We start from the raw sequence: 24349 nt of genomic DNA, 5'->3' as shown, positions 1-24349 counted from the left end.
GTGCTGTACAGCATAACAGCAGTCGTACTTGCACAAATGAGAAAGGATTTAGATTGTGTGTGTGTGTGTGTGTGTGTGGGTTTGGGTGGGGGGGGGGGTGGACTTAAATTTTTGACTTAATATTTGTGAAGCCAATATGCAAGCTTTGCTTCATTTTAATAAATATACATTTCAAAATATTGAATTCATTCAGCAGAAGCAGCAGCAGAAGCAGCAGCAATAGCTTGGTTTCAGGAGTCAAATAAAAACTTAGGAGATTTCACAGTGTTTCATCCCTATCTGGAGAACTTGCTTTGGTTTTTAGTTTAGCGCAATCTGTTTTGAAGAGGTCTTCCATAATGGGGAGATCCTGTAGTACACTGGGAGGGGGTTCGTGGTGTTGCACCTCTGGTTCTTCCCTTTGCTGCCTTCCAGGTGAAGGATTAAAAAAATACATAAGTGCTATGACGGTCTCATTGGCCATGTCCCTTGACTAGTTAACACTGCTGTATGGAAAATCCAAAGCACTTGCACGTTTGCCAAGGAACGTAACAGATAACTCCCTGTATTAAAAACAGTGCACGAAGGAAGACATCTTAAAAAAAGAAATAAACCAAACAAAAACAAAAAAAGGGGTCAGAATAAGAACTAGGATAAGAAAAAAGACCAGTGTTACTTTCACAACTGCACCCAAGTATAGTGCTACATGCCATTTTTAACTCGGCCACTGTTTAGCAAAAACATATAAACCAAGGCTATAATTTCTAATGGTGAAAAGTAGCACCCATTCATTGCTTTTGTGAAAAATAAACAAATTTTAGTATTAGAAGGGGCAGCTTGCAAAAAACTTTTTTTTGACATGGAATCATTGGGATGAAATACTGTGAAATCTTCAGCCAGTATATCTGACACCTGTCCGAATGTTTTGCTTTGGGGAAAACAGACATTTAATTAATTTAAATCTATTTTCAGAGCTTTATTTATCTAAGTCTTGTATTTTTGTAATTACTGACTATTCATACTAATGTAAATGTAAATTCCTTAGGGCAAAAAGGAAAAAGTCAGAAAAAAAATCCAAATATCAAACTAAAAGGGATTGTGTTTAAACAGAATGACAAAAGAAAGGATGTCGATAGAATGATTTAAAGAGGCCAAAACAAGGTTGTTTCATGAGCAGCACTTACCAAAATGATAATTCATTCATTTTATATATACACACACACACTTTTATATAAATTTCTTCAGAAAAATAAATAATGTTACATTAATGCTGCTCTGACATGAAACAAGTGCTTTTGGCCTGGTGAAGGAAAATAAGATGGGGGAGCTATGTTATGACACTTTTCCTCTGAGCTTTGATCCAGAAATTACCTCTTCGCACCCAGGCAACGTTTCACTGAAGTTACATATGATGAATATCTGGCACCATGTGAGTAGATACATTCACAACAAACAGGTTTGGCTTCCTTCAGTCAGTTAGATTGAGGATAGCCTCTTCGAACAAAGAAAAAAATATTTGTTTTTAAATCAGTGGGGTTTTTTGTATATAGATCTGAAGTTGGATGCTAGGAGAAAGTTGCCCATAGTGACCAGTGGCTGAAGCGATGGAAACGACATTCTGTGAATAGTGGGAAACGCTAGTTCTTGCTGTGAAATATTGGCCCAATATATATGTCACTATCACTAACATTTTATCAACGCAGTCTCAACACCTCATCAACACAATGTGCACTCTATTCCTCCAGAGCTTCTCTCCACTTTGCTTGAAAAGAGGCTTCTCACTCTCCCACCCAACATGGGTGGAAAATACTCAGAATCTGAGCACACAATCTTATTGAAATACACCATCTGTGTAGATAGGGTTTTCACAACTCTGTGAGAGGTCCCCAGAGCAAAGTAGAAGGATTCTCTTGATTAATAAAACCCAACATAACACATTACACCACATGCTACCAAAAGCAGAAAGGAAACACAGGACCCAGAGGTAGAAACAAGACCATCCTCCAACGGCAAGGACCACGGGCAATACGAGCGCTGGTGCAGGGATGTGAGCATTAATCAATCCTCTAGTTGTGTTGTACACAGTTCCATTCAAATACTATGTTATTTGTATCTCTGCTACAGAGCAATCAGGAACGATGGAATTGCCTTTTAAATGACCCCATTCAGATTTAAGGCACTGCAGGCCTTTGTAAGAGTTATTGGGGAAACACAAAAAAGTATTAAACTGTTTTAAATCCATTGATTTGTCTATGCAGAAGTACTTCAAAAACAGCAAAAGGATGAAAGATGCTGCACCTGATTTTAGCCTATATAATGGCCTGCAGTTATTAATAACAAAATGCAATGGTTCAGACTGCTTTACAATGGGATGGTTATATCTCCATGTCTTTATTTGTTTTTCTGTATCACATCACCTTTTTCAACACTCATGTTAAACCCAATGCATGTTAATAGCACGTTAATAGATTTTAACCTTGTCAGTTAATTATTTTGATGTCTAAAAAAAACATTGGTCTAGTCCTTGAGTGACAGGATCATAGGTCCAAATTTCCCACTATTGCTTTCAAAAGACTGTTTTAATCGTGATCTTCCTGTTGAGAATCCAGCAGGACTAAACAGGGAGGCGACGAAATGATTGATTCAGCTCCCTCCAAAAACTGCCATAGAGTTTGGATCTTAGTTCCACCACTGGGTTCATTTTAAAAAGTAACAACCAAAGCATAAAAAACTCACAGCATTTCATGTGTCACATCGGGCTGCGATATAGCTCTTCTATGTCTGTGGTTTGTCTGGCGGTCCAAGCCTGGCTGTGGTGCAACACTGCACTACTCAGATTCTACTCTGCACTACCCTCCAAACCTACACACTGAGCAAAATGGGTAACGTACTTACACACAATATCACGGCCCTACAGGATAATCATGTGATGTGCTACATTCCATTTTTTAATTAATTCCCTTGTAGATATATTTTTATTACGAGGATTATTTTAATAAAGGAGATTTAGATTTCTAATTTGAAAGGTTTTACACGAGACATTCCACTCCCTTGCTTCTAAGAAATACAAATCACAGTATACTAGTATACTAACAAACACACACACAAATAATCTGATCATCTGAGCACAAAATAAAAGGCACAGATCAGGGTTGTGATTATGGCAGCAGCATCTGTCAAATGCTTACATCGAGCTACGTCCTGCAAGTGTTAGAAGCTTTGCAAGCATGAATTTGCAGGCTGAGACAGGTGATTTTTCATTTTGTTTTTGCATGCCGGTCTAAGGATTTATAATTAACCTAAGATTCTTTTCCTGGTTAAAACAACAAGCTGTTAATAAAATCAAATTGCATTCATATTTGTTTTCTTTAACAAGGGCTTAAAGTAACCGCTGGCCAAGCACCCCCTCTTGATTTTCCACAACTGCTTTTATTTTCCACTAACTATTCAAAGCAACCCACTGAGAAGACTGAGCAACCAGGCCTTTTCCCTTTCTGGACTCTGAACTGCTCCATTACTTTGTCTCCTACAGTTGCCTTGACAACCTCCAACAAGAAACCGCCTATGCTGACTAAATTCAGGTCAGCTTCCTTGTTTTAGCCCTGCTGCCATCACCAGCTAGGGTCTTGGAGGAAACTAGATTGGTTATGATACAGATTTGAAGTACGCAGAGGTGTCTAGACCTGGGTGCCCAACCACTGTAACTTTCTCACCCTGCGAGGCTCAACGCAGTAGAGTTACTGTACACTCCATGACTTTTGTGTATTTAATTCAGGCTCTGGGCATCTCGGTAAAGGTATGATTGCTTTCAATTTGCCCTATCAGACAAAGTAAATTAGTTCTCGGGGGAAATAATACCTCTATATCTTTTGGGGCATTAAATAAATAAATACAATACAATACAATAATAATCCAAACCCCTTAAGTAAGTTGGACCAGATCATATTTCTTAGAGAACATGGGTTTTTCAATGCATCTACAATATCAAATATATACACTACCAGGGACTCACGATCAACATTTTTTTTTATAACCCTACTCTTATATCAATGAACTTCAATAACTGATGAACTTCATGAACTAAAATGGTTTTAGCAACCAGAATCATGGCATTAGTGTAATCAACTTTAACACTGAAGTTTATGAGAGTCATAAAGTCATTAAATAAACCAAACAGAAAATACATAACCTGAAGCATATATTGCCATTTACATACTGCTAGCAATATACATTTTAAAAATATCCCCTGAATCTTATGGAGGTACAATATAGTCTAAATATCCAGCTAGACCAGTGGTTCTCAATACTGGGGCCCCACGGTCCTGCTGGTGTTTGTTCCAGCGAAGCTTTCAAATACTTAATAGAGCCCATACCAGAAGTCCTGATTTGGCTAAATCACAGACTTTACTTTAACCAGTTGGGGAAATATTAAATGTTGTAAGGCACTTTAATTCTAAATCTGTTTGTAAGCAACAAAAAGTCAAATTAAGCACATTAATTCAATTCAGTAAGTCAGAGATTCAAACCAGCAGCACAGGGTTCAAAACCAATAAACTAGATTAATCTAAAAAAGTACACCAATACACAAACAATAATAAATAACCACCAATACATATTGTTTAAAATGATAACCTCAGGGTAATGGGGTCAAAGTCATGAAGTGCATCATTAAATCTGCCCAAACACAGAATTTACAGCCACCATTTTCCAATTATACTTGCTGAAATGCAATCGGCTTGGCTTAGTGTCTCTCTCTCTAAAACAGCATGCAGCACTGACAACAGGAGGCAGTTGGTTAGAAGGTGCCAAAAGAGTCAAAGAGAGGAGAGGCTGGACCAAAACTCTACCTGTCTCTACACCTGGGATGCGACTGGAGTTGAACATACGCTCATACTGGGATGAGCACATTGGAATAGTGTTTTGAATCATAAGCTGAAAAGCAAAAGAAAGTCAAAAACAAAAAACAAACATTAAAAAAAAAAAAAACCTAAATGAGACCAACAGAAAATAAAATAAAGATACCCAATAGGACAAAAGAAAGAGGACCTAAAAATGTCCAGATGCGAAGCGATTCCATGAGCATGAAGAGATAGCCCCTAGAGTTCAGACACAGAGGGGTAGCAAGGGGAAAGGAAGGAAAATAAATTAAATACAAAGGAAAAGGGGAATCTGCACATGGGGAGGGATTGGCAGTGCTCTTGGACAGAAGAGTCTCTCGCGAAGGTTCAGAAACCAGACAGGTGCCATTTTCAGAACATCACCAGCAGTCTGCGCTTTCTTATCGCCGTGATGGCAGCGGAGGATGGGGCTGGGTAAGACTGGGACACAATCTGCTCATGTTGTAAATGAACCAAGCACAACAAGTGTGTTCTGACATGGTAGGTGAGCTGTATACAGTTTTAGGTCTGGAGTGTTGTCTTGTTTGGAAAATATGTGGAGTTCAGTACCAGCATTAGTGTTCCGGATGAGAGATTCTCGCTAAAGGGGTTTGTTTACGGTCTAACTACAGCAATATTAAAAGGAGCACACAGGGCCCTCACTGGTTTTACTGAATAGGCTGGATCTGCTGGTGACATAGGACACCCCGTCTGGTTTCCTCAGCTCGCCGGCCACTACCTCACCTCACCTCTTACCTGTCTCTTGGCCAGGGATGCGGGACGTATTAAACATCCGCTCCCACTGCGATGAACAGAGTGGGACCGTGTTTCCCAGTGCGAAAATCTGTACCATAAAAATTTAACGGTTGCATTTTTACATGTGGTGGGGGTGACAGGGGAGAGGTAAACAGAGTAAAAAACAAAAAACAAAAACAAGAGAGACACTTGGGTTAATTCAGAAGGGCCCCTTCTGCTGGTTTCAGACTGGTGTTCAGTGATCCTTTCCTTTAACTGGCACCATGACCGTTGGGCTGAGTTAAAGACATTTGGCAGGTAAGATGGTCTCTTGCAGGCCAATGAGCTTTGCTGCGTTAAGTTTCCATTCCACAGCATTTGTTTTACAATGGGCTTAAATTCTTTATAAGAAATATAGTCCAGGTACAGCAGTATAGCGTTACCGATTTCAGAACTGTATGCAGTATTATTGCAGCTATTCAGCATGTTTACACTCAGTCTACTGCATGGGTTGCCAGCCCTGGTTCTGGAGAAATACAATCCTTCAAGCTTTAAATCGGTCAATATTACTCATGACTTTAGAGAGACGTGGAACAAATGTTCAAAGTATTATCATGTCAAAATAATAGCAGCTGTGGGATATCCTTTTCTTTTGGAATGGCACAACACACAGTTATATACATTTAACTAAGCTAACTGTGGTTTGTTCCATCGTTTTCTTTATATAGTATTATGAATTATATGAACCCCTTTAATTGATTCAGGGCATAATGTTAAAAAGCCAAGGTGGATTTGTCAGGCAGTTTATCAAAATCTCCAGTGTTAGAGTACAATGTTGGAAAGAACTTCAAAATATTAAGACCATCTTACCCTATAAACACAGTCAACATTATACATCTTATAAACACATTCAAGCCACTGAGGGCAACAGTTTAAGTATTAGCAAAATTCCTAAGTTGTCCCACGTGAAATTCTGAAAGCAGCTTTGTTTGGTAACAAGTATTTTAGCATAAGTTTCTTGAGAAACATCAAAAGGTTTACTGCCAGATCAAAAGTCAGTAAATTTTTTCTTGAAAACAAAAAACAGTACAAGCAATTAAAATTTGGTAGGGGATTATGTATTCACAATGCATAGCACAAATACAAAAGTTGGACAAATAGACATGCCCCAAATTGGTTATGAGTTGCAAAAACTAAAACTGACCAAATTTGGAAGTTGTTACAATAAGCATTTCACTGACTTTAAGAAAGACTCGATGTCACTGAAATTGTTCAAAGATTAAGTAAGGACAGCAAACTCAGCTCTCCAAACATGCCCCATTAGTTGAGAACTTCACTGGAGAAGCACGCTAATACACCTCTACCCCAATATAATGCTATCCGATCTAATGTGAATTCTGATACAATGTGGTAGAACAAATGGTTTTAAAAGTCAAAACACAAAGCAGAGCGCGTTTACAGCATTTTTAAACTGTCAATCTGATCTTCAATGCATAAAAATAAACTTTTCTGCAAGTCTTAAAAGTATAACTTTCTGATTACCTTTATAGCTGCATTTTTACCTTTTCTAGAACTAAAAACAAAATGTTTTCAAACTATTTAATACTTAAGAGTTCATATTACTTAATCTACCGATCACATAGGAGCATGGGCCACTTTGCCACTTAGCCAGCTATTTGCTAAAATACCAATTTTTTTTACAACAATTTGTAAGGGTGTAATTAAAAGTGTTTTCCGATATTTTATGTGAACGTTACGTTTTCCTAAGCCTTACACGCATATCAAACGATAGATGCATGATGAAACAGAGCCCACATGGCTGCATTTAGCAGTGTTCAGTACCTGTGTTGTAATACACTATCTTTTAAATAAGTTTATAAAGTAATTGTAATTAAAAAAGGAGATAGAATGTAACCATTGTAGAACAGATTTACTGAAAACAGTGTTAGCTTTAACAAAAATGATTTGCTGTCTGTTAATAATGGATATGCTCCAGGCCAAAGCAAGTTCAAATGTAACGCAGTAAGAGTTTTTGGCTCCTGAGGACCGTGTTATAGCAGGGTAGAGGTGCAAGTATACAGAGTGTATATTTTTGTCCAACTCCTGTATTACCTATTGAACAGTGCGTCTGCTGTCAGCCCAGGTGAGCCAGTGACCTTACAGTTGGAACTGAACTGCAGTAAATGACTGTTAATATTGGCCATGGGTTCTGTTAAACCTATATGAAAACTGAATGTGAAGTGCCAAATCAAAATTCAGGGTCATTCGGGACTTACTGGTTTGATTTCCTCTCGGTCCAGCTTTCTCCTGTACAGCATGATGGCGTGAAGCGTGTTCCCAGCTCTGGAAGCTTGCAGCTTTGTTGGGTTAACATAGAGAAAGTCCTAATACAGAGACAAGAATGAAAGCACATAAAGGTTAAAGTGAGCCACTGCTACAAGTTATAGTGGAGTACATCTGTGGTGCAAGCTGAGCTCGAATTATTTTCCCCCTTGCTCTCCTTTTCTTTTTCTTATCCCTTCCTTCATTACATTTGACCCCGTTATGTAGGAGTCTTATATTTCAAATACATCTGTTTGTGTTCAAGGATTAATACACAGATGCTCTTCTACTACAGGAAAACTGAAACTAATGTGGGGAATGTTAAGCGTGGGCCGAGTGTCATTTTGGAAACTTATTATTACCAACAGTTTTAGACAATAGTGGCTGGAAAGAGATAAGGAAAAAGTAACTGCAATATCACAGAAAGAGAAAGACCCAAAAAGTAAGGGGTGGGCAAACAAGGAGATGGTGAAGGAGGATTAGACTTGGTTTCCAAAAGCAGAGATAAGATCAGTTAAAAAAAAAAAAAAAAGGACTACATTCTGGACAAAGAAAGACATTTGGTAATGAATAGTGTAAGGAAAGGAAATATAAATTGACCAGAGTGTAACAATGCAGACTAAAACAAAGCTGTATGAGGGTACAACAGAAACTGAACACCTAACAGAACAAATGGTCAATTGTGAGACAAGCTCAAAGAACTCACCTTTGAGTAAGAGGCTCAATTTTACTGTGTTTCATTACAGTGGAAATAAACAATATTGATAATTTTCCATTATCTAAAGTGGGTCCCCTCCAAAACCCTTTGCAAAGAGACACAGTGGAATGAGTTCAAAGATATCAGCGTGTTTCCGGGATCTAAAGATATAAGTCATACGTAGGGGTAAACAGAACTCACTTGATGAAGTCCTAAGCTACACTCAATGAACTAGCAATCAAAGGAGCCAAATAACCTTCTTACATTTGCAACTCTTGTAGCCTTTCCCGAACTTTAGGGAATGATAAACTGCTGTTGACTATGGATTGGGACAACCCTCACGGAATAACTTTTTGAAGGGAAGGGTGTAATTTCAGACACAGGCCAATATGCAATCAAGACATGTATAACACCTGCCAACTTTCTCATGTCACCTCATCTCCTTCAGTTTTCACTGCCCTCCATAGAAGCAGTTTCTCATTTTAGCAACCCATCACCTAAGCAAATAATGATCAAATAGAAACAAGAGCTGCGAATTGCACCACAACACAGTGCAACACACTAATGCAATTAGAAGTAAACCAATACAAAATAAATAAATACAAAAATATCTGTTTTAAAAACAAGAATGCCAATTTTTCCCCATTGTTAGAAATTAAACTGCTCTTGTTACAAAACACATAGCTTAATTAATTTGCATTTGCTGCAATCTGACGTATCCTATGTTTTTTAAGTCACCAATGGTTGGTTTTGGCCTGCTACCCTGCAGGGAGAGACTAAGGGTTCCCCGAGGGTGACCTGTGAAAAGGCCTCTCCAGCAGCAATGACCTCTCGCCAAGGACAACATTTCATCTTGTTCACAGGTAGCCTGTTTCACTCAGATCTTCTATGCAAATACTTTACCAAGCATGAGATGCTGCTCCCACAACATGAAACAGAGGCTGTTATGAAGAGGAGCCAACAAAAATAAAGAGTGACTAATAAGAGAACTGTTGATTGTGTCACCAACACTGTCACTGATCTACATTACAGAAGTTTAGACTGTAGGTTTTCCTTCTGTAATGTAGATCAGTGACTAGACAGGGAGCACAGAACAAAGCACACAAGGCACAGGGACCCTCAGTGAATGACATGGAGTGCCACATGAGGTATATCCTCACTTTTATTTATTAATGTTGAACCATGAAATGTGTCTGGTTTCACAATACACTTCATTCATGATTATCTTTAGTGTCTGCGTCTTTTTAAACATACTGTATTGTGGTACTTGCCAAAGCCATGTGGAAATATCCAGTAATACCAAAGGAATCTAATATACATTTGGGACTAATATACATTTAGATAAATAAATTAAAGCAAATCCTGCTATTTTAATACACTACTATGGAATTTGTACTGCTTCATATCAAATGCTTGCCCAGATCTTTCCTCAGCAGTGTTTGCACCAGCTTGAGAGAAATTGCAGGTTTAAACAAATATAATAATAGATTCTCTGTATACAATAGTTATACTATAAGCAGTGCAACAAAAGACTGTTCCTGTTGGATTCCTGTTTTTTAATTCAGCTTGTTTGAAACACACCTGGTGTTCCAAGTCACACACTAAATTACTAACAAATGGATATAGAATTGCAAGAAAGTGAATACATTTCATTACTTTCTTGCTGTAGCAATATTGAAGAACCTTATATTTAACTGGTCACAGGTGTGAATGTAGGGACCCATAAACTAACACTGCCTTTCTGAAATAAAACCACACTCCCACTAAGAGTCTACTTACACATACTGTATATTCGCAAACATGTGTCCAAAATTGCTATGATAGAGTTCACTACCCACCCCACCGCCTTGAGAAGCTAAAAATAAAAGTAAGAATGTATACAGCATCAACTGACTGATGAAGCTAAAATTTCATCAGCATTTCTGCCAGCATATACAAGGACCCTGAATGTCTGCCAACCCTAAATCGTCATGAATGAAAAACCCTGTTGACAAACCTGTGGACTCAATCACCTGCAATAAAATAGGTGGCCTATCCTTGGCGAAATGCCACAGAACAGGATACAAAGGCAACAGATATGTAATCAGTGTTTTTACACGTCACCTTATACTAAGCAGGAAACTCTAGGATGCAAATGCTTGCAGCTTCCCCGTGTCCTTTTACAAAAAAGGTCTTGAGTTCTTACTACTGTTGAATTGCTTTCACTTTTTGTTTTGTTTTTAACCGCACACCAATTAAAAACTCACTGTACTGAGAGAGACAAACACAAGCCATTGACTTCTCTAGAAAGGAATCTAAAAAACGTCTATTACCATCGGAGGACTTAACATGAAGATAAGGCTGTGCTGTATAAAGAAATGTATTCCTCTGGGTATGAATCCGTTAAAGTTTGTAACCAGAAGAACGTATCCCCGTCACCAGGAAAGAGAGGACTGCTGCTCTTTTTCTGCTTCTTATGGAAATTATAATTGATTTGTTCATTTTAAAGCTCTGGATCAGAATAAACTCTGTATTTGGAATGCAATATTACAAGGAATCAGTGTTCCAGCTTAATTTACGTCAGACTGTGTATCAGGCTTGGTTTTAAAAACATTCTACAAAGGGATAAGTGACCTGTAAAGATCAGACTGCTGTTGCTTCAGAAAAGACAAGACAACTACAGCATTTTAATTTAGCTTTTGTCCTACATGCAAAAACATGTCCCCTAGTCCTATGCAAAACCATGAGTATGTGGAGTGAGTTCATGTGGTTTCAAACAGATTTACGGAGTAGCATCCAAATTTCTCACCATTGCATAGTAGTTGCTGTTGACCATGATTGGTCCACGGCCTCGGAGGTAGATATATTCCTCCCACCAGTCACTAACCTGGAACACAACAGAACAAAATTAATAATAAGAAAACACATTTAAACACTAATATAGAATTCTACCCCATCAACAAGGAGAGACGAGTTGATTTTTAGTACAGACCGCACATCAAACAGTAAGTCATCAAAAGCTGTTGCTGCAATTTAAATGATGGCAAAGTCCCACTTACCACAGTAAGAGATTTAACTTTAAAAGTATCCAAAAGGGTGTATAATATACATACAAAATATAATGTCCACTGAATCTCAATTTCAACCCTTATTTTGCCAAATAAACTCTAGGCATTAGAGCTACAGTTTCTTGTACAAAGACAGGAAAGGAAATTCAGTAACACAAAGAATATCGATGTAGAGTCACTGCATTGCACCACAAGCATGATTTTATAAAAAATAAATAAAGGACAGAGAATTTAATTTGACTTGCAGCTGAAAAGGGCCAACTTCATGAGTGAATAGAATCCAGTAATCCCATCTATAACATTACCCACAAATCTGTGAGTAAAATGACCATCTACATTTATTACAGAGGGGATAGTTTCCCTACAGTAGCCAGAGGGATGTGCGTAGGTTTATGATGGATGATATATATAATAACTTACATAGTTAGTGGCCCACCAGCATTTCAACTTTAAATACCACTGGAGTCGGGGGCCCAGGTTCAATTCAAAATCATGAGCCAGCTTCTCCATCCTTTCATACTCTTCATCATTCATGATCGGACGGGCCGACTCCAGGTACTGTGGAAAAATACAACAACCTTTGATTTGTCATCAAGGTAATTTTTGCATTCTGATTTTAAGGACCATTGCAAGACTGATATTTTGCAATATGAACAGCACTGTGCAGAGAAATGTTTCCCAACTAGTCTACACACCACCATATGCAATGTGTCTTAACAACCACATCAGGAAATCGGCCTCATATGATCACACAACCATACAGGCTATTAGCGATTGGAGTTCAAGGCAGAGCTTTGCATCTTCAGATTAAAAAAAACACAGTAAATATAGGAGGCAATTTTAGGAAAGAAAAGGTGAATGAAGTCAATCGAAAAGCAAAACCAAAGTCCGTCAAGAAAATAGATGACAAACTCCCAGTCTTAAGATGTTCTTATGTCATTACAACCTGTAATACCCCATATCCTCAAGTCCTTGCATTCTCTACCTTTAATATCTTAAATAAATAATATCTTCATTAAAATTAGACTGAAGGAGATACTTTGAGGCGTTCACTCACTCTTCTCATCGTGTCCTTTACGGAAGGTACAGGAAGGCGAGGCAATGAGGTCTGGAAGCTGTACAGCATTGGCTTTCGCCCTGAGAAGAGTTTCACAAGTAACTGAGGAGGGGGGAACAGAACACAAACTTCAATAAAAACACACAACACAGAAAAAAATTAAATTCTCAGTTAGAACAACCATCACAAATCTGACCTGTCTCTCTTGAAAGATATGACACCTTGAACCAAACACTTCTTTTTAATAATCACATGCAAAATATTGTGGAAGTTGTGAGCTAGTATTCTGATTAATAACTACTGAGATATAACATCTGGACATCAGTTTTAACCTTCTATGTTCAGTGCAAACAATTTCAAGATGTCAGCATCTATTACTGCAGTGTGTGTCAACTACAGATCTCCTGAGGTCATGGTTTGAAGAAGGGCGTTTCTATACCAACTGCAAGACTGACAGACTATACCATCTGACAGACAGCAGCCTCAAGTGCAAACCCCTTGAGGGCTACAAAACACGTCGTCAGGATGTCAGTAATGAAAAGGAAAATGGCTACCACCTTACTCGTATATCTGCAGCAATACATGATTAGGTACAATATTAATAATTATTATTTTACAATCCCATGTCCTTTCTAACTGCTATACAGTTGGGGGAAAAAAGTATTTGATCCCCTGCTGATTTTGTACGTTTGCCCACTGACAAAGAAATGATCAGTCTATAATTTAATGGTAGGTGTATTTTAACAGTGAGAGACAGAATAACAACAAAAAAATCCAGAAAAACGCATTTCAAAAAAGTTAAATTGATTTGCATGTTAATGAGGGAAATAAGTATTTGATCCCCTATCAATCAAGATTTCTGGCTCCCAGGTGTCTTTTATACAAGTAACGAGCCGAGATTAGGAGCACTCTCTTAAAGGGAGTCCACAGAAGCAATCAATCAATCAGATTCCAAACTCTCCACCATGGTCAAGACCAAAGAGCTGTCCAAGGAAGTCAGGGACAAGATTGTAGACCTACACAAGGCTGGAATGGGCTACAAGACCATCGCCAAGCAGCTTGGTGAGATGGTGACAACAGTTGGTGTGATTATTCGCAAATGGAAGAAACACAAAATAACTGTCAGTCTCCCTCGCTCTGGGGCTCCATGCAAGATCTCACCTCGTGGAGTTTCAATGATCATGAGAACGGTGAGGAATCAGCCCAGAACTACACGGGAGGATCTTGTTAATGATCTCAAGGCAGCTGGGACCAAAGTCACCAAGAAAACAATTGGTAACACACTACGCCGTGAAGGACTGAAATCCTGCAGCACCCCCTGCTCAAGAAAGCACATGTACAGGCCCGTCTGAAGTTTGCCAACATCTGAATGATTCAGAGGAGAACTGGGTGAAAGTGTTGTGGTCAGATGAGACCAAAAATCGAGCTCTTTGGCATCAACTCAACTCGCCGTGTTTGGAGGAGGAGGAATGACCCCAAGAACACCATCCCCACCGTCAAACATGGAGGTGGAAACATTATGCTTTGGGGGTGTTTTTCTGCTAAGGGGACAGGACAACTGCACCGCATCAAAGGGACGATGGACGGGGCCATGTACCGTCAAATCTTGGGTGAGAACCTCCTTCCCTCAGCCAAGGCATTGAAAATGGGTCGTGGATGGCTATTCTAGCATGACAATGACCCAAAACACACAGCCAAGGCAACAAAGGAGTGGCTCAAGAAGAAGCACATTAAGGTCCTGGAGTGGCCTAGCCAGTCTCCAGACCTTAATCCCATAGAAAATCTGTGGAGGGAGCTGAAGGTTCGAGTTGCCAAACATCAGCCTTGAAACCTTAATGACTTGGAGAGGATTTGCAAAGAGGAGTGGGACAAAATCCCTCCTGAGATGTGTGCAAACCTGGTGGCCAACTACAAGAAACGTCTGACCTCTGTGATTGCCAACAAAGTACTAAGTCGAAGGGGTCAAATAACTTATTTCCCTCATTAACATGCAAATCAATTTATAACTTTTTTGAAATGTGTTTTTCTGGATTTTTTTGTTGTTATTCTGTCTCTCACTGTTAAAATACACCTACCATTAAAATTATAGACTGATCATTTCTTTGTCAGTGGGCAAACGTACAAAATCAGCAGGGGATCAAATACTTTTTTCCCTCACTGTATATGGTCTTTTAAATTGGAAGGGAAAACCATGTGCAGTCCTGGGGGACCTTGAGACTCCTGGCTGTAGACTCACCATCCAGAATCGGGTGGTCTTGGAGACTTTGCCGTGAAGGCCGAACATCCAGCCATGCCAGGACAGCAGAGTCTTCAGGGCACTTCTCATGGTGTAGATCAGGGCTACCCACAACCCTGTGCCCACCAGAATGCCACCAACTATCCTCTGGGTCTGGTCACACATGTATTTACTGCAAAGGGTACAGAAGGGACAGACTGACCTCTCCTCCAGGATTCCATAGCCAGCAACCACCCTTAGACTGCTGAAGGACATTGGCCTTTAAAGTTACTGCCAACATGTCCAATTAAGTGCTCAAAGGGGGGTGAGTCACTTTGCTCCTGGAAACTTGTGTATTATGTTCATTCACTATCTCACTTGGAATATCTGAATACTGAATGGCAGGACACCAAGAAAATAAATCCACCTACTGGTTGTGGTCAACATAAATCAGATATGGTCAGACACATTCATTCAGACACAGCTGTATTCATTTGAAGTGATGACTTTACAGCGTATAATAAAGTGAAATATTACCTTATAGGGATGCGAGTCCCTATTCTTGCCATCAGACCAAATGAAGGGTCCCGGCGTGTGTATGAGGATGTGGACATGAAACCCACCACCACTACCAGCCAACTAGTGGGGCTGCCTGGGTACACTCCAGTCATGATCCCATTCTGCACAGGGACAAGGGATTGTTTAGAGATAATGGACCAGTGGATGCAGGGTTCCTCACAGCCCATATTAATGCTCTTTCAAAGCAGACGAGTAAGAAACAGTATGACTACCACCCATCCGTTTAGGTTCCAGAACGTGTGCTCATTATAAATATCCCAACTGAAGATCTGCAGATGAAATTATCCTCTGCTAGTTGAATGAAACCCTGGAATTGCTAGTGGGTTCCTCAGGACTAGGGCTAGGGACACCGATATGGAACACTTCCCTAAACAAAACCGGAGAAAAAGGTAAAAATAAAAAAGTAAAACAATAAACTGTTTAATAGCTCTGTTTTCATTGAACATAATTACCACATCAAATGAGCTCTACATTCCTGCTGGAATTGTGTGTGCTAAACTCATCCTGACCTAAACCTGAAGAACCACTGGATAGCGAAAAGAGTGTGACCCATATCATTGCTTCATTAACAGAGGCTAACTTGCCCATATCTAGAGAACAAGATATTCTTTGGGAAATTTGCTAAAAATATACATTAACTTCGGGGGGGGAAGCAACATACAGGCCTTACATTATTCCCGATTTAGCAGTGGCTTCAAACACCACCTTTGCTCAGGCTAGAAACCAGACTGAAGCAGTGTTTGCTCACAGGGAATTATTGGTAATTCATGAGAGGTAATGATTTGGAAAATGACAGCTTCCACTTTTTAAATAAACACACTTGGTGATTATTGACATAGTAAAGCTCATTCAGCTCGGCTTCCTTCCCATTCTTCAGTTAACAAACATTGTGATCTGGAATTTGATGGAATTCAATGCAGGTAATGCTATCAGTCCATAAGCATTTACAATTATTTTTTTAAACTACAAAATACACTCCAGCAACAAATGTGCTTATGGGAAGCAGAAGTGAAATGTAATTAGTAATTTGGTTGCCATTGAATTTAAAGACTAATTTGGGCTCCTTTATTCTTTTCTTTCAAAAAGTTTTTAAAAAATCTACCATTTACCCACTTTCTGCACCTTTAAACAATATAAATCAAGTGATTGGGTTACATAAATCAAGCTTTAAATGTTCATGCCACTTTGGGACTTTCCCAATCATCACAAAAAAATTTGAAAACTTTTTTTGGAGCATAAATGCTTTCAAAATAACCGTTTCTGTAACCAAATCTCTCTTTATTATTAATCCCAGAGTCTTTCAGTTCAAACACATCATGATCTGACAGTCAAAACTTATCGATATCTTCCCCAGCCATTGTCTATTACATCAGTATTCAAATCCACTCCTCAAATCAGGGGTCATCAATGCCCATTTTCACACAAGCTCTAAATTAGGCAGCTGAACAAATGTATCAATTCAATGGACATATTTTCCTGCTTTGGACTCTAACTCTTAAAAGTTTTTAAAAGGTCTAGACTACATTCTTGCCTTTAAAGTGGGGTCTTGTGTTATGAGATGTGTAGGGTGAGACGGGGACAGTACCTTGAATCTGATGAACCTCTTCTTCCAGGAATGCAGGCCAGACAGGTAAATTTGCCTCAGGGCTTCATGGCTGAGCCGGAGGTCGATGCCATCTGGAGTGACGGTGAACTGGAATGCCACCGCCTGATGAGCTTCTGCCATGGCTGCTTTTCAGGTGCACTGGACACAACAGGAGACACGCTCTGCGTCAGCTGCAGTTTCCAACATTTCACATCAATGGTAAGCACTTAGCTATGTGAACAGCTACATACTTACACTGAAAAATCAAACTAAATTAGTACAATATTTGCCTACATGATGGTTCTACAGCATCTTACAGTCTCCATGCAACTCAAATAACTGACATTAAACTATTAAAATCAATATTGATACATAATATGAATAGAAGTTCATTTAAAGTTATTAAATATCCAATTGAAAAGTGCAGGGTCAAGGGCAAACTTTGAGCCTCCACCACATGAAAACCACACACTTAATTAGTTTGAATTGCCAGTCAAATTATTTCCATGTAATCTGTAAAAGAATCTAAACACAAAGATTTAATCCCACAAAAATCTAAATGTAGACAGGGAGGTTGTATTTAAAAAAAAACCCACTTACATTATTTATTGGGTCCCCACACAATATGGCTGCCAGCTACATATTGATTCAACTGCAGTGAATATGTTCTGCAGTACACCACAAGTATGCTACCCTATTTAACAGTAGGTCTTCTTCTGCCTTATATAATATTTGTTCAACAGAAAACAACATAATGCACACAGATGTAAAAATTAAGAAAAAAAACGGCCCTGGTCTCGTCAGGGGCAGGGGTGTGGTTGGGGAGGGTGCTCACAGAGTGCGGAAATCCACACGGGACGACCGGCCCACCAAACTAAAAAATGATCCGGCCCTTCTGGCATTTGCCAGATTTCCCCGATGGCCAGTCCACCTATGTTAATACCACTTAACTATACTGATACCAGACAAATGTTCACAATCATTACTTTTTTTTTTTTTTTTTTTAACCAAGGGTCGGCCCATGCTTAGCCTTAATGTCTATGGAAATCCCTTCGATAGATGGCAGGAACACTGTGCCATTGCTCCTGCACTGCAGAGATTCTAGTACAGGTAAAGAAGCTGCTCACCGCAGTCTGTTTCTTATTCACCCTTCTGGAAGTCCGAGCTTGCAATGAAATGTTTACAGCACTGTTCAGCAACCACCGCTTCCAGCTCTGTGACAGTGTGCGTTATCATGCCGGTAGTTGGAGCCATAACTGTAAAACTCCATTAATGACAGGATTCAGTGTCTAAAAAGTGACTGGTGATCATGGCACCCCTACATACAATTTTTGGTACAGTCGATTACTAGCAGAGGGAGGCTTGTCCCATTAATATCAGTGTATCAGTTATGGTTAGAGACTTTTCTTCAATACTCTTGAATGATCTTCTAAGTGTCTGAGTTGTGATAATTGTTACAATTTGTTCCCTTACAGACATGTCATCATTGTGGTGGAATGGTTAACGTAAGTAGTAGCTACTGCCAGGCCAAAGACCTCAATCTTGCCAACGCAACACAGGTGTACAAAGGTCTTGTACTGAATAGCTGAAAACAGGTGCTGGACTGTTTATACAAGCAAAAGTTGTATAAAACAAAACTTTGAGTGACAGGAACAGCCTTGTGCTAAAACTCAAGAAATTAAAAAGGGGATTATTACACCGGGTGACAACTGTTCGACACCATTCGTAGCACAAATTGTTCTGATTCACATTAAATGCAATCTGTTCAAACAGTGGTGGGAATTCGAGTTAGATAAAGTTTCTTGTCAATAAAATGTTGATACAAATGATCTACTGTGAGAAAGATGACAGTAGTATACTATGCACTGGAGTGTTCAATAATTCAACAGCATCTTTAACCAACATACTGACTGAGTCCTGAACCTTGCTCAAAGGGATTGCCTTTTATAGATGCTTTAACATCCTGTCATACAAAAAGGCTCTGTTAATTGGTAATAATGCATTAAGCAGATCATGTTGAAGGCATAAGAGGCAAACACCAATACAGACATTGTTTTACATCTGTATTAGATTACCCCTCAACAATATGAATGAATTACAAATAGACCCTAATTCTGAAGCACTGCCATTATTTACGTTAAGCTTAGAACTGGATGTTCCTTATCCGGCTTTCAAAACACCCCAATTAACATCATTGTTTAGGGTTTATCCCAAATGGTAACACCGGCCTTGAATGTAACGATCAAGACACAAATCTTATTATTCCTCATGATTCGATTTAGCAGAGTTCAGCTCGCATACCAGTTTGATGAGAAACCCCAGCCCCTCCTAATGTTTCCCAGTCCTGTCAATCTGCTGCAGCAATGCAGAATACCCATTTCTAGGTATTCCATACAGAAAAGATATTTATTGCCTTGGTTGTATTCAAAGTGTTTCTGACCTCATCCATAGTAAAAGGCCACCTTTAAGGATCCCCTTAGCACTACCTACAAGTGCTTAAATTAAAAAAAGCTATAATATTTAATCTCACGAGTGAACTGCGTTTACCTTATGAGGAGATATAGGAATACTGCTAGGTTTATGATGAGCTGTGTGCTCTCATAGGTAGCTAGCCTTGCTGTAATTGGAGGTAAGATCTGCATAGCACAGTAAAGTCCTACCTCGACTCATTTGTACTACACTGGCATGACAAATGTTTTAAGAACACACAGAAAAAGGCCAAAAGTCTGTGTCTCCAACAACTCTATAAACACTAACTGAAGAGGAGGGGTTGCCAGACAACAAGAGAAGATCACTGTGGTCAGGTGAGCAAATCTAACCCTGCTTATTTTGCTGACCCTTAAGAGCATATGATTTGGACGCATTTCTGGTTTTCCAGTTGACTGAGTTCTGACACCTGAAGCACGTGGAACAACCATGATAAGGATCACTGCATTAGTTAACATGACTAAGTGATCCCCCAGGACAAAATTAAATAACAACGCAACCAGGAAGCAGCCTACCTCCTGATCTCAGAGTTGCCCCAATGAAAAAACACAACAATCCAATCCACATTACTGTAACTGTGGCAATCACCTGACCTTCTGCTCTGAAAGACACAGTTCCCTGGCAATTTCAACAACGTTGGATTGACATTCCTGTTATTGTACAGCAATGAACGGGAAAATCACTCATTTTACCTGGGTTCACAATCTGTAAGCCAAAAAGAACAGGAGTTACAACATCACTTCCAACTATGCAAACCTTTAAACAAAAAAGAAAAAAGAAAAAACTGAAAAATCAATATTCCTATACTCAATGCCCTTGCTACATCCTGGTATGCAGTATGAACATTTTATGAATCATTACCTGAAACAATGATCAGAGAACTTTATTATCAGATTCAAATCAATAGAAGCAGGTCAGTGCCCTAGGCCTATTTGGCCGAGATTCTCTTTCTGGACATCTCATTACGATTTAAATATTTCTCTATGACTCTATGGGTGTAACTTGCAGCTTCCATGTCAAGTTCATCTAGGTAACAGCATAGGTGGAGTAAAGTGGTTTAGATAAATGGCTTATTCCATACAATAGACTCTTCTTTTACATAGGCCCTACTGAGGTTAAGCTCCTGTTAAACTGGATAGATGGAGAGTATAGCAAGAGTGTTTGTGTGTTGTCACAACCTCTTGGCTTCAGTGTCTTACTATGATGAGTACATTTCAGTTTAGCTGCAGGTCCCAGACATCAAATGGACTAAATCTCTTATCTCAGCAGATAGCGCCTACCGCAGTTTGGAAGTTGGTCATCTTTGTCAAGCAGATTAAAATAAAATAAAACAACGGAAGGTGGAGGCTGGCCTACTTTCTGGGAACCAGTACCGTTTGATCTTACTTATTCTGGGCTTACTTTCATCAAGTCAGCAATGTAAAGCAGGTTGGGGGGGTGGGGGGGTGTGGGGGGGCTGACAATAAAAGCAGAATATGGTATGCACTCAAACAAGTTAATGTTCATATAATTTAAACAGAAGTGAGCAGAAGGAGATATACTTCATTCCCGGTTTGTTTATGTGTGCATGAAAAGAGGGTGGGGATGTACGGAAATGTCCATCAAAGTAGCCCAAGCTCACTTAACTTGACTTACTCACTGCAATTAAAGCTGAGCCTTCATTGTTCTAAACACTGTACAAATGACTGGATACAGATACAGTTAAAATGCCAAACAATCGTTGCCAGTCTGTCCACAATTGTAATTTTACATTTAGAAATCATGACAGTATGACCTGTCTCTCATGTGTTATTAACCTTCAAAGAATTTTACAGCCAACTGAAAGGAAACAATTCATTTTATGCTTGCCAATTCGAAACCGGTTTAGCAATAGTGAACGATTTGGCAGAGTTAATATAATGTTGTGATGAATTCTGGCACAATAAGCCATATAAACTAGTGCACCAGCCAAATAAATAGTCTTTCCCTTATCTACTAAAAGTAAACATGTTGACCTAATGCTTTAAAACATTTAAGATTAAACAGTGGTGACCTGTACACTGAGTTCAATAAGGTTAGGGAAAGGGTTTGTACTTTGGACTATGCTGTGTGGCCTTAAGTTTCAATTCAAGCCACTTCCTTAAAATCGGGATTATATAAAGAAGGGTTACCAACTTTAGTCACAGCCTGAACCTATTTTAACATACGCCCAAACACAGATGCAAATGCATAAAACAGATTCTAAGTTAGCAGTGATTTGTGGGTTGGTTTTTTTCTTTTTTGGGTTTTTGCATGTTTTTGTATGTTGTATAAGACTATTTTTAGTGGCAAAACATACTTGGCATTTTTCTTCACTGTGTCCAGCTAAAGGACGGAAAACTGCAAGGGCTGTGGCCATGGATTCAGATATAACCACAAACTCATGTTTGCGGGGGGTCAAAAATTCAAAGGAGAGGACTGACCACTTCAATAAGATTAAACTGTAACGATAACACTCTCACAGAAGAAGAATGCAGAAGATCTGGAAGCAGGACAACACTGTGGTGCCAGAATCAAAGCAGGAAACTGGGCCCTTGTTTACACGAATCCTCGTCTAAACCAGCCCTAATGGTGAACTAAACCCATATGCTTTTGTGCATCATAAACCCCTCTGGTGCAAACATGTCGCTGTGTGTCACCTGAAGGACACATTCCCGGAGCTGAGCGGGTTTCCACGCCACACTACCCTCTCACTACCTCCCCACCCTCTCCCATCCCCCCCCACCCTGCGATCACATGACTGCTGGGGGAACTGGAAACTAGGGGAAAGGTTACAGCGCTGCAGCAGACATTGCTACTGCGCAGCCAAGAAGCCTCCTGCATTTCAATGTGGTTACAAAGTAATCATTAAACCAAAAAAGCTGCCTTTAATTGTTCCCCATTGTTGTTGATTTACTCAACACACATACATCCAAGGGTTTTCAGCTGCTGAGTTTGAGGCACAATACTTTAAAATATGATTTAATGAAGTACTGTTAAACACACACACACACACACACACACACACACACAGTGAATGAACCAGCCAGGGGTATAGTGGCATATGAAAATGTTCCTGAAATATTCCCAATTCATGTTAGTAGTGCTACAGTACAAACACGTGGTTTCATTTCAATAGGAAATACACTTCCATGCAACGTCAAGAAATGTGTGCTCTTTTCCATATGAATTACACTGCCTGTATCAATGTATAGAGAAGTGCCACAGCAGGGGGATCCACTGGCGACTGGACGTTTCTCTGCACATGATGCAAAACAATGTCCCCGTCAAAAACACAAACTGGCTAATATTGAAGATGTTTTACACCCCCGATGGAGTTGATCAAATCAGCAGTTGTGGAAAACCCAGAAAGTGTCTACCCACACATGACCTTCCTCTAGCCACCCTGAAGACCGGGAAAGCTAGAACATGGAAGTGGGCAGAAACGCACACACGCCACATCGAAAAACGACGCAGGCTGTGCCGTCTCTATACACCTGACGTCTGCTGAATAGGAAAGAAATAACGGAGAAATGTCTAAGGAGGTGACCTCTCCGGGGACAGTCACACTTATCCACAACCCAGACGCACACGACCCACCCCCTCTTGGGTAAAACTACATTACAGTGGCCTGCTAGCATCCCCAATACAATCCAATCAAGACTGATGATCCTGTAATGTGTGCTCGTCCCCGCTGCATTCAGTGCATATGTCTGCAGATACAAAAAAAAAAAAAAAGACATCCATCCATCCTGTACATCTCGCTTAGTCAGATCTCAAGTTCAAGGCAGCAAAACGTCGACGCGGTGGCGATCGTCCCTGCAACTTTCCAGCCACTTTCACTTCAGCAAAACGCGTGCATCGCTTTCCAGGAAAGTGTCGGGGACACGACGGGGACGGAGGATGTGTCTCCGAAACGTGCATGCACGGAGCAGAGAGAGTTTGCGGCTGATGTGCGCATAACCAGTTCATTCCCTGTACCGGCGTAGTAGAGTCCGTGTCTGCAGCCATATTTATTCCGTTATCGTTACCAGACCCCTGCGAAGTAACAAACCAAAAAACGTCCTCGTCTCTTACCTGCCTTCTTCCTGCTCGGTGCTGGGGGACAGATCCGCTCTGAGTCCTGCTTTTCTGCCAGTGATGGAAAGTGCCGCGCCTGCCCGGGCTGTGCATACGAGCCAGTGCGTCTAGCGCGATCAATGGGAGTGCGGGACTGTGAAATAGCGACCTCTTCCCTACGTCACCGCTGCTATAATGCATGCAAAATGAACTCACTCACCTCTTTTTCTTGCGTGGGGAAGAGGGGGTGGGGAGGGAAGCACTTAGAGAATTATGGAGGCCTAGCCATGCCCACATTAAATATAAAACCCCAGAGAAAAGTATAAACCAATCAATACATGCTTTTTTTGAATACAGGGGCATGTATCCATCTATGTATTTATTTAAGTATTCTTTTCTCTGGGTATTTTATTTTATTTTAGCATGGATAGACCTCCATAGAGAATGTGGAATGACAGGAAGATATATAAGTGCTTTAGATGTGCATGGACAGATAGTATTGTCTTCTGTGCTGTGGGTTACTGTTACTTGGCCTCCCGCTATTTCAGGTTTTAAACCACAAACTCATCATGTGTCCAATCAGGGTATAGTTACAAAGGTTGCCGTGAAGGTTCAATTAGGATTGAAAGAGCATGTTTTTCTTGTTGTTGGTTGCTGATCCACTTTAGTTTGCCTTTTTAACAAGAATTTGTATGATAGTGCTGTATGAAGTG

General features: G+C 39.8%; 1 protein-coding gene across 2 annotated transcripts in view; it reads right to left on the bottom strand.

Annotated features, from left to right (window-relative positions):
* cpt1ab (carnitine palmitoyltransferase 1Ab (liver)) overlaps window positions 1–23812 on the bottom strand; it is a 32727-nt gene extending 8915 nt beyond the window's left edge. Inside the window, exons 1-9 of one of the 2 annotated variants that reach the window (XM_066701127.1) lie at window positions 23655–23812; window positions 17094–17252; window positions 15467–15609; window positions 14951–15122; window positions 12715–12816; window positions 12078–12215; window positions 11399–11476; window positions 7868–7975; window positions 5613–5700 (exon numbers count right to left, since the gene is read on the bottom strand). In XM_066701127.1, the coding sequence (XP_066557224.1) occupies window positions 5613–5700; window positions 7868–7975; window positions 11399–11476; window positions 12078–12215; window positions 12715–12816; window positions 14951–15122; window positions 15467–15609; window positions 17094–17234 (970 nt within the window). In that variant the 5' untranslated portion in view covers window positions 17235–17252; window positions 23655–23812. Of the gene's footprint in view, window positions 1–4826; window positions 4912–5612; window positions 5701–7867; window positions 7976–11398; window positions 11477–12077; window positions 12216–12714; window positions 12817–14950; window positions 15123–15466; window positions 15610–17093; window positions 17253–23654 lie in introns of both variants that reach the window. The other variant, XM_066701128.1, reaches the window with a different exon arrangement.
* Between the last annotated feature and the right edge of the window lie 537 nt (window positions 23813–24349).

The sequence above is a fragment of the Amia ocellicauda genome, chromosome 4, assembly GCF_036373705.1.
Source record: "Amia ocellicauda isolate fAmiCal2 chromosome 4, fAmiCal2.hap1, whole genome shotgun sequence".
Taxonomy (NCBI): domain Eukaryota; kingdom Metazoa; phylum Chordata; class Actinopteri; order Amiiformes; family Amiidae; genus Amia; species Amia ocellicauda.
This window is presented reverse-complemented; position numbering and strand designations above follow the sequence as displayed.